This window comes from Canis lupus, chromosome 1 (assembly GCF_003254725.2).
Source record: "Canis lupus dingo isolate Sandy chromosome 1, ASM325472v2, whole genome shotgun sequence".
In the NCBI taxonomy this organism is placed as follows: Eukaryota; Metazoa; Chordata; class Mammalia; order Carnivora; family Canidae; genus Canis; species Canis lupus.
In genome coordinates, this window is record NC_064243.1 from 119,638,343 (window position 1) to 119,649,058 (window position 10,716).

The window sequence follows — 10,716 nt, forward strand, 5'->3', positions numbered from 1 at the left end:
ATCGCCCAAAATGAAAATGGTACAAATTATAGGAGTAAATTTCTAAAGGTGTATAAATTCTGAAAATGAGCTTTCCCCAATGTCTTTGATCACTAAGGGCTGGAATTTTCATTGGTTTATTCAAAGAAAATGTATACACATTTTAAAATTAAATAAAATATAAAATTTAGTTCCTCAGTTGCAATATAGCCACATCTCAAGTATTTATAACAGCTACATCTAGCTAGTGGCTATGGTACTGAACAGTGCAGAAGTAGATCATTTCCTTCATGGCAGAGAGTTCCATTGGATAGCACTGGGTTTACATAATCCAAGATGAAAAATAAACCAAATGCCTATGCAGAGGTATCATCAAGTTTGAGAAATGGCTGAAACATCTGAGGATTCCTCTTGTGATACAGAGGGGGGAAAAAAAAAGATCTGTGCTACAAGCTACTGCTTGAATAAAGAGAAAAAAAACCGCAGTAAGATTGAGCTCGATTGTACGTTTCAGGGGACGGGGGTGTTGGTGGAAAGAAACCTGTTAGATTCGAGGATGTTCCTGTTTTATAGCTTCTCCCAGATGGTATCTGAGGCACAGACAGAAACTAGCCTAGGGTCTCTTTCTCACTCTGCACACTCCTCAAACATTCTTGCCCACACATCTACAAGCTGGTAATATGAAAATGTCCATTTCCAACACAGATGGAACTCCTGCCTCCAGATCCATGAATCCAGCTCCCTTTACTCCATCTCTCTTCTTGGACTGTTTCAAAAGTGACTCATAACGTATCCAAACAAGGATGTATCATTTGCTGTCTCGCTGTCCCCAGTAAAGAATTTGGCTGGCCTCTGTCACCAGTTCCTGGGAGGTAGCCAGTATATCCTCGAATTTCCCAAGTGAGAATAGTGTCTTTGTTGTTCACGGTGGGTTCATCAGGACCACATCTGACAGTCTGTTTTAAGGAGATGACTCAGGGTGGGGGCTGACGAAGCCAGAAAGACTAGCCATGTGATTAGAGAGCTGGGGCTTGGAGCCAGCTGATATTGGCCCAACCTCCGGGGAGGAAAGGGGGACTGGAGAGTGAACTCAAAGTTGTGGCCAGTGATTCGATCAATCATACCTACGTAAACTCCAGTAAAAACCCTGGACACCAGAGCTCGGGTGAGCTTTGTTGGTTGGCATACTCAACACATTGTCACATATCAATGTGCCAAGAGGACGATGTGTCCTAACTCCACAGGGAAAGGATCGTGGAAAGCCTGAGTCTGGGACCCTCCCGGACTCCCAATGAGTCTCTGCCTTTGGCTGGTTCTGGTTTATATCCTTTTGTCAGAAGAAAACTGGCAATCCTAAGGGTAAGGCCTTCCTGAGTTCTGTGAAGCATGCTAGCGAATTACTGACCCTGAGGAGATAGCGGGTGTCCCAAAATTTGTGGTGGTCAGAAGCGAGGGTAGCCTGAGGACCCCCTTACACTTGTAACTTGTGTCTAAAGTGAAGCCGTTTTGTGGCACACGGTGCCCTTAACCTGTCAAGTCCCGCTTACCTCTGGGTAGGAGGTGTCAGATCTGTTGCTCTCCAGATCTGTTCCTCCCACAGAGCTCATTATCACAGTGAATGGCATATGGGCCCATCCATTCAGCTGCTAATGGAAAGAAAGCTGAGGACTCTTCCTTCTCAATCACCATCCACACAAATGAGGAATCCCTGTATCTTTCCAGGTCTATCTTCTAATAAGCTTTGCCTCTGTTCATTTCTTTCCAACACCTGGTCTTTTCTTCTCTGGTTCCATTCTCCTCTTTGCTCATAAAAGTCTGGCCCCATGTGCCTTCTCTCTGATACTCAGGTTGACAGGTTTTGTCCTACGTAAGGGCCTTTGGACTGGTTCCCTCTGCTTAAGAGGTCTTCCACAGACCTTAGCTTAACTGGTTGCTTCCCAGGATTTAAGTGTTGACATAGGTCTTATCTTTAAAATGGTCTGCTTTCCCACCCGATTGTAAGTATCCTCCTGATAACTATACCCTGACCGGTTTCCAAAGTAGTACTTATTTTTTGTTAGTCTGTTTTCTCCCTCCTCATCAGAATGAAGTTCCATATGGTATTCAAAGGCTGTATTCTCCAGGCCTAGATTTGTGTCTGGCACACAGGAGACATGCATTTGCTGACATTCAGATATTACTGAATCCACTGAGATTAGATTTTCTTGGTGGTTTCCTCTCACTTTAGTGCTATTCCTCCTCAAATCCACTCTCCACACTGTAGCCAGAGCCACCTTTATAAAACAATAAGATGAGGACACTTGTTCCTTCATGACCTGGCCTCTCTGTTTACCATCCCAGTAGATTCTTTCCTCATCTCCTCTCTAGCCAGACTGAACTACTTCCAACACCTTGAACGCTCTCAATGCTCTTGCCTCTCAAAGTTTCTGTGCACATCCCTTCCCTGGGACATTCACCTTTCTTCCCCAATTTGTCTGGTTAACCCTTCTCATCCTTCAGGTCTCCTTAACCAGTACTTCCTCTAGAAAACCTTCCCTGATCTTCCAAAGTTGGGTTGGGCTACCCCTGTTCTGTGCTCCCACCATATCCTATCCTACCCCGACGGTACTGACGTTGGATGGGCTGTCATTGTCTGCCTACTTGCCTGTACCCTCAAGAGTGTAAACTCCCTGAAGGCAGGGGCCTGGTTTTAGTCGGCTCTATTGCTATGACTGAGCACAGTACCCGCTGGCATGCTACCAGTGCTCAGTATGTATTTACGGAATTAATGTATGATTCCGGAAAATCTGCTGGCAGATGCATTAGTCTTTGTTACTCTTTCCACGTTCCCCATGGTAACACTGCCACAGAAAAGGAGCTCGATAAATACTCGGTAAAAGTATAATGCCTACTGTAACCTGGCAAGATTTAAGAGAAAAATCAAGGGCACTCAGGTTTCTTGATGATGGGGTGTATTTATTTAAGGTTACTAGCAAGGCCACTTAAAAACTTTAAGGAGCTAAAATTACTATTTGAAATTAAGTTCTGTGATCTCTTTCACCATCTTCTCCTTACTACACAGTTACTAGTATTTAATTTCAGCTAAATATCCACAGGGGGGTATTTCAGTCTCTAGTCAAAATACTTATGTGGGTAGAAAAAGTAATACTTTTTAGTGCAAGGAAATCTGTTTATAAGCACTCCACTTTCAAGAAAAAAGATAAAATTTTTCTTGACAAGGAAAACTACCCATTGTCCCTGAAGAATAAGAATTATCCTTTTACCATGATAATTTGTATGAAGGTATATGCACACATACATACTATACCTATAGAGTAATATGACAGGTTTTTAAAATAAGCATATTAGAAGTTATTCCTCTAAATTAAATTTGTCATTCAAAGTAATCTCCCTTGGAGATTCAATCCAATAATGGAACCAAAGCTCAAAAAATTTTGGAAAGCTCTTTGAGGACTGTTTTAGATTCTGTACAGACTTTTTTTTGAATGTTCACATAGATGATAAATATCTGACCTCTGAAAGTGACTTTTACATTTATCAGCATCTAATCGTTAGAAACCATAGTAAATAAAATAAAAGATTATGACATTTTGGATCAAAACTAAATATATTTAGATGAAAAACAGCAGTGATGTGTTAAGTTTCCCTGCATAAGTGATATGCTTGTCCTGAAAACAACAGCAAGTTAAAAGATACCTAGAAATGTTTAAGAGAGAAAAGGGAATAAGGAAATTGGTGGTTAAGAAGTCACAAACCCCAAAAAGGGCAGCCCTGGTGGCGCAGCGGTTTAGCGCTGCCTGCAGCTCAGGGCTTGATCCTGGAGACCCAGGATCAAGTCCCATGTCAGGCTCTCTGCATGGAGCCTGCTTTTCCCTCTGCCTGTGTCTCTGCCTCTCTCTCTCTCTATGAATAAAAAAAAAAAAAGAAGTCACGAACCCCCCCCCCCCCAAAAAAAAAGTCACGGACCCTCCTGACGTGATGAAAATTATGGCTCCTTTCCTCAGAAAAATAGTGGCTTCCCCACCCTCTCACCACTGCATATACGATTAGAAAGGTATGACACACTGAGGTCATCTATGGAGACAGATTAAGACTCCATGGTTTAGAGCACTGGATTTTGGTTTCTTTTTTTTTTTTTACTGTACCCAACAGAAAAAAAATATCATACTGTGACCCAGTTTGCACATACATACATATATTGTTACACAAATAATTCTCAACCCTAGTGTATGTGATGATAATCTCTGGCATCTTATTTTAAGTAACAAAATTGTTACTCATGATTTACTGCATCAATTTCACAATGTATAAGTTGAAAAATACTAGTTTAGGGTAATTGCCGCATAACTGGAGCAAGTTAACGAAAATGAAAATAAATTCACTGATTACTAATGTTATTTTAAACTAAAAAAGTCTTTTTATGCTATGTCCAAACCTTTTAAGACATTAGATTCTTTATATGGCAAAACTGCATTATCTTGGTCATTCATCTATATGGTTAACTACTGGAGATACTGATGAGCAAATCACACAACGGTCATAGGAACCCCATACCTTAATATTAGAAAACCATAAATCGTTTTCATGTAAAGTAGCCAAGTAGACCGATGTTAGAAGTCCAATGCAAAGGGCAACGGTTCCACCAACTGTAAATGACAGAAGTTTCCATAACCTTCTACTCGCACAACCTTTTAGAAAAATAAAACAAATAGCTAAGTCAGTAGAGAATGTGGAATTTACTAGTTCTACTTCAGATTATCAGGTATGCTAAGTTCCTGCTGCCTGTCACTGCTGAAGCTTCCCCTAGTCCAAGTAGACAAGTAGGGACTCTTTTCTGTGATTCTGGAGACTTGCTTTCATACTTTATTACAGTTTTTACCTAATTGTTCACTTGTCCAGTTTGCCAGAGAGCATGAGCTTTCCGAGAAAAAGTACATTATCTTATTCATCTTAATATCTAGGGTCTGTGTTTGGCATAGTTTAATAACTGTACCTATTGAGTTCATTAAATGGAAGAGTAAATGGGTTGCATGTCTAGGATATAGAAAGTCTTTTCGATGGTTGACATATAATTTGTGGTGTATTCACTAAAAGCTACCAAAAAGCTTGACTACTTAAAATTCAAAAACACACGGGAGAAAAATCCATCACAACTCAAGTTAAAGGACACATAAGCTAGGAAAAATTATTTATAGCGCATATAAGAAAGTTTAATATCCTTAATATAGAGTGAACACTTTCAGGATTAAAAAAATGAATATTTCAGTTGGAAACAGATTTAACACACGAGTAGGCAATACACAAAAGAAAAAAATGGCCAATAAACTTAATAGACAAAAATATTCACGTTCATTGGTATTAAAGAAATGCAAATCGGGGTGCCTGAGTGGCTCAGTTGGTTGAACATCTGACTTTTGATTTCTCTGGCTCAGGTTATAATCTCAGGGATATGAGACTGAGCCCTGCATTGGGCCCTGTGCTGGCCAGTGAGCTTGCTTGGGATTTTCTCTCTTCCTCTCCCCCTCCTTCCCCGCTTGCTCTCTCTCTTTCTCTCTCTCTCAAAAAAAGAAATGCGTGGGGGATCCCTGAGTGGCTCAGCGGTTCAGCGCCTGCCTTTGGCCCAGGGCGTGATCCTGGAGTCCCGGGATCGAGTCCCGCATCAGGCTCCCGGCATGGGGCCTGCTTCTCCCTCTGCCTGTGTTTCTGCCTCTCTCTCTCTCTATCATGAATAAATAAATAAAATCTTTAAAAAAAAGAAAAAGAGGGATCCCTGGGTGGCGCAGCGGTTTGGCGCCTGCCTTTGGCCCAGGGCGCGATCCTGGAGACCCGGGATCGAATCCCATGTCGGGCTCCCGGTGCATGGAGCCTGCTTCTCCTTCTGCCTGTGTCTCTGTCTCTCTGTCTCTCTCTGTGACTATAATTAATAAATAAATAAATAAATAAATAAATAAATAAATAAATAAATAAATAGAAATGTGAATCAAAACAATGAACTATAACTTTTTAGATGTTGGCCAATTTAATGGCTTAAAAATGCTAATACTGTTTTAAATAAGGGTACAAAATAGGATTATTTTTCAAACACTGATGGTGGAAGAATAATTTGGAAACTCTCTGGAATGCAACATGGAAGTAGTAAAAAGCTACCAAAATGAGCATACCACTTGACCAATAATTCTAAATCTAGGCATAATAAAAGAAATAAAGTTTTAAACATCGGGCCACAAGGATTTTTATCATAGTTCTGTTAATATAGGTAAAGGGTTAAAAACCGTCTAAATATTCAGCAAGGAATTGGGTAAATAAATTAGGCTATCATCACACAATGACTACATTGGTAACAATTTTAAAACACATTGACTGACTTACTGTATGTTCATTACGTAACAAGAGGAATGTAGCAAGTTACAAAACAGTTAGGATCTCAATTTTGTAAAACCACACATGAATGCTTCCAGTTATACCCGGGCAGAGACATTTAGATGCAAGATCAAGTTTCAGGAGTGGCAGTCTCAGGGTGGTTTGTGGGAACATTTTTTTTTTCTTTTCTTTTCTTTACTTTTCAGGGTGTTTTTTTTTTTTTTTCCAGACATAATACTACTTCAGTAAAATGAAGAATCCTCAAAATTATGTTTTAATCGAAAAAAAAAACAAATTTGAAGTTACATTGTTTAAGTCTTCAGAAAGTACTCTCTCCCGTCCCAAACTGCTAAAAGTGGAGCTGGATGGCATGACCTCTCAATACAGATTAATTTTATTTTATAAATCTGTTCTCCCAGAGACACCTGGGTGGCTCCGTGGTTGAACGTCTGCATTTGGCTCAGGGTGTGATCCTGGGGTCCCGGGATCGAGTCCTGCATCTGGCTCCCTGAGGAGCCTGCTTCTCCCTCTGCCTGTGTCTCTGCCTCTCTCTCTGTGTCTCTCATGAATAAACAAAATCTTTAAAAAAATAAAATAAAAGTAAAATAAACTGTTCTCCCATATTACTAGTTCGAGCTGATAAGAATTAACATAGCGGCCATTAATGTAAATTCTATCAATCAAAAATGGTTGATAGACACGGAATTTTTCATGCTTATCTTAAAAAACCTTGACCATGCTTAGTTCAGAAAGCGACTCTGGAGCCAGGAAGTTGGTAATTAAAATCATTTGATGTACAGCTTTCCAAGAATCTTCAGCCTTATATAAGCAACTTACCAAATTCTGATCATTCTCCCTCCCCAAAGGAGAAAATGTCAGGAATTCAAAAAAGGGATAAAAAAAGTTTGATTCATTTTTCGATACCTTAATGAAATGAGAAAGTCTCCCAAGGTAAGGCTGTCTAGAGTGAACGGCATATACAAACCAGAAAAACTAGAAACAGACTAAAACCTGAACTGCGGGGGGGGGGGGGGGGGGGGGGGGAAGCATTATTCTAGAAAGTCAAAGATTGGCAAAACCGGAACCTACAGAACAGACAGCTGAGAAACAAGGGGTTCTTCTAATCGGAGCACTTTCCTCTTTTATTCTGATCATAACTATAAAGACAGTATTCTCAAATTGCCATCAGATCAATTGTTGAACCAAACATCAGGGCATTAGAACAAGTTTCGACGAGCGTTAGGTCTCATCAAATTCTTACTCTATTGGAGAGTGATATTTTAATATGCAGAAATAAAAGCAATCCAAAGTGCTGCTTTTAATTTGAATCACCTACCAGATGGCAATTTATTTTCCAACTTCACATTGGCTTCTCGGGCCGCATAATCCTCAGAAACTTCTGTGGTTTTCACCCCTTTTCTTTGCCTGATGGATATCATGGTGTCAGAGACTTACACGCATTGTTCTTCCAACCACTCCTGCAAACGACAGAAAAATGAAGCTGTGTGTCCATATGCCAGTCCCGTCTCCCCAACATACCCTGTGCTCATTTGTGCTTAGGTGACACGATGCCTTGTCCCTCCCTGGGCTTAGCATGTGCTCCCGCTTCCCCATCGAATCTTAACCGGCCTCCAAAGTTACCGTCAAGATGCAACACACGTATTTACTTAATACACACTATCAAGAGTTAAGAATAGGGATGGGCATCCCAGACAAGCCGGTGGTGGTGGTGGTGACCTTCTTCCGAGAAGCCCTCCTGTCTTTGGCCGTGCCAGCTACTGATGTTTCTCCTTCCTGAGCCCCTGCAGTTAGTTACCATGCATCTGACCCCATAATCGATGGATCATGCAGCTTTAGGTCACGGTGCACAGTTTCCTAGCACGGGGAGAGAGGAGCTCAGTAGTAAATCCGTGGACGGCCTGACTTTGAAGGAGTGGAAAAGACTTGTTTTGCCTCAGGTGCTTGCATTTTAATACCGATGTTCTTTAAAAACAATGCACACGCCCCAGTGTGTGATGGCAGCGGGGGTGTGCCAATCAGGGCAGCTGCTATCCCAGGGAGCAAAAGTGGGAGTGAAGGCAGGGTGCAGGCGCCTGGTTTGGAAGCGGCGAGTGGGAGGCGAGGGAGCGGTGGCGGTGAGTAAGCTGGCTGCAGTCCCCCGGAACATCTTGCTTCGCTCCTCTGCATAACGAACAGCGTTTCCCTAATTACTATTAAATACGACCAGTCTCCGGGCACCGTGGTTTGGGGAGGGGGGGGGGGCAGCTTATGAATTCCCAAACGGAAACAACTTGCTTTAGGAAAAGAACCAACCAACCAACCGACACGATACGATGTATTCGTTCATTCATTCATGCAAAGGGTGGAAAAAAGGAAAAGAAAAAAAAAGTGAGATGCAAAAACACAGCTGAGTGCGAGCCATGAAAATGCGAGACCCTGGAGCAGCGAGGGGTGCAAGGCAGGGCGCGCTCGGCCCCGCACGACCTCGACCCCGGGCGGGAGCTCGCGGAGGGGCTGCAAACTCTCGGCAAGTTAGGGCCCGAGGGCGGCACAAACCCGCTCGGCGGCCACCGCCGCGACTGCAAACCCAAGTTTCGCCCTCAGATGGGGGGCGTCGCCCCAACGTCCGGGGGCCGGAGGGCGCCGCTGCCCCCCCCCCCCGCCCCGGGCGCGCACCTGCTCGGCTTCCCGCCGCCCCCGCCGCCCCGGAGCCGCCGCGCGACCTCGCGGACTTGCCCCCGCCCCCCCGCCCGCGCGGTGCCCGGGTCCACCCCCCCCTCCCGCCCCGGCCCGGTCCTCGCGGCCGATGCCCCCGCAGCACAGACCTGCGGCCTCGGCCGTCCTGGCGCGCGGCTCCGGGCGGGGAGGGAGGCCGGCCCGACGCGGGGCGCCGAGGGCCGCGGGGGAGCAGGCGGCGGCCACCGGGCAGCGGCGGAGCTTGGCGCCGCACCCGACAACTGGGCGGCCGGGGGGCGTCCGCGGCCCCGAGGAAGGGGCGCGCCGGGGAGGCCGGGCCGCCAGGGCCGCGCCCATAGGCCCGGGGAGCCGTCCGTCAGCGCGAGACCCCGCCCCCTCCCGCGGAGCCCCGCCCCGTCTCGTGCGGCGCCGGCCGGAAGGAAGCGGCGCACTTCCGCTCGCCGCGCCGGCCCCGCCCCCGCCCCCGCCCCCGCGGCCCGCCCCGGCGGCCCCTGGGCGCTCGGCCCCCGGCCCGCGCGGTGCCGACTCGGAGCCTCCAGGCCGCCGCCCGCCGCGCACGCGCCCGCCCCAGGCCCAGGCCCAGGGGGCGGCTCCGACGGGGGCGGCTCGGGACCCACCCCCGCCCGAGCTGCTGGAGGCGGGCGCGCTGAGGGCCCGGCGGGCGGACGGACGCCGCGGGGACGCTCGGGCTTCGCCCCGCCCCCGCCCCCTCCGCCTCCCCCTCCCCCTCCCCCGGGGTCACGCCCCCCCGCGTCCCCCTCCCCCCCGGGGTCACGACCCCCCGCGCCGCCGGGGCCCCTCCCCCACCCCGGGTCATGCCCCCTCCCCCCCTTGTCTCGGCCCCCCTCCCACCTCCGGTCTCGGCCCCTCTCCACCTTCCTCCGCCCCCTCCCCATCTCTGTCCCCCAACCTTCACCCCCGGGTCCCGGCCCCCCCACTTCTCTCCCGCCCCCATCCCGGCCCCCTCCACCTCCGGCCCCCCACCTGGTCCCGGCCCCCCCACTTCTCTCCCGCCCCCATCTCCGCCCCCCTCCACCTCCGGCCCCCCACCTGGTCCCGGCCCCCCACTTCTCTCCCGCCCCCCATCCCGGCCCCCTCCACCTCCGTCCCCCCACCTGGTCCCGGCCCCCCCACTTCTCTCCCGCCCCCCATCTCCGCCCCCCTCCACCTCCGGCCCCCCACCTGGTCCCGGCCCCCCACTTCTCTCCCGCCCCCATCCCGGCCCCCTCCACCTCCGTCCCCCCACCTGGTCCCGGCCCCCCACTTCTCTCCCGCCCCCCATCCCGGCCCCCTCCACCTCCGTCCCCCCACCTGGTCCCGGCCCCCCCACTTCTCTCCCGCCCCCCATCTCCGCCCCCCTCCACCTCCGGCCCCCCACCTGGTCCCGGCCCCCCACTTCTCTCCCGCCCCCATCCCGGCCCCCTCCACCTCCGTCCCCCCACCTGGTCCCGGCCCCCCCACTTCTCTCCCGCCCCCCATCTCCGCCCCCCTCCACCTCCGGCCCCCCACCTGGTCCCGGCCCCTCCACTTCTCTCCCGCCCCCATCCCGGCCCCCTCCACCTCCGTCCCCCCACCTGGTCCCGGCCCCCCCACTTCTCTCCCGCCCCCCATCTCCGCCCCCCTCCACCTCCGGCCCCCCACCTGGTCCCGGCCCCTCCACTTCTCTCCCGCCCCCATCCC

At 48.7% G+C, this 10,716-nt stretch overlaps 1 protein-coding gene across 8 annotated transcripts in view; it reads right to left on the minus strand.

The window, feature by feature from the left end:
• The window catches only part of DPY19L3 (dpy-19 like C-mannosyltransferase 3), a 69,658-nt gene extending 60,317 nt beyond the window's left edge, over positions 1 to 9,341 (minus strand). Inside the window, exons 1-3 of one of the 8 annotated variants that reach the window (XM_025425253.3) lie at positions 9,165 to 9,332; positions 7,676 to 7,817; positions 4,534 to 4,667 (exon numbers count right to left, since the gene is read on the minus strand). In XM_025425253.3, the coding sequence (XP_025281038.1) occupies positions 4,534 to 4,667; positions 7,676 to 7,778 (237 nt within the window). In that variant the 5' untranslated portion in view covers positions 7,779 to 7,817; positions 9,165 to 9,332. Of the gene's footprint in view, positions 1 to 4,533; positions 4,669 to 7,675; positions 7,818 to 8,155; positions 8,404 to 9,164 lie in introns of those variants that run through there. The other 7 variants (XM_025425250.3, XM_035712149.2, XM_035712151.2 and 4 more) reach the window with 7 other exon arrangements.
• Positions 9,342 to 10,716: the final 1,375 nt, after the last annotated feature.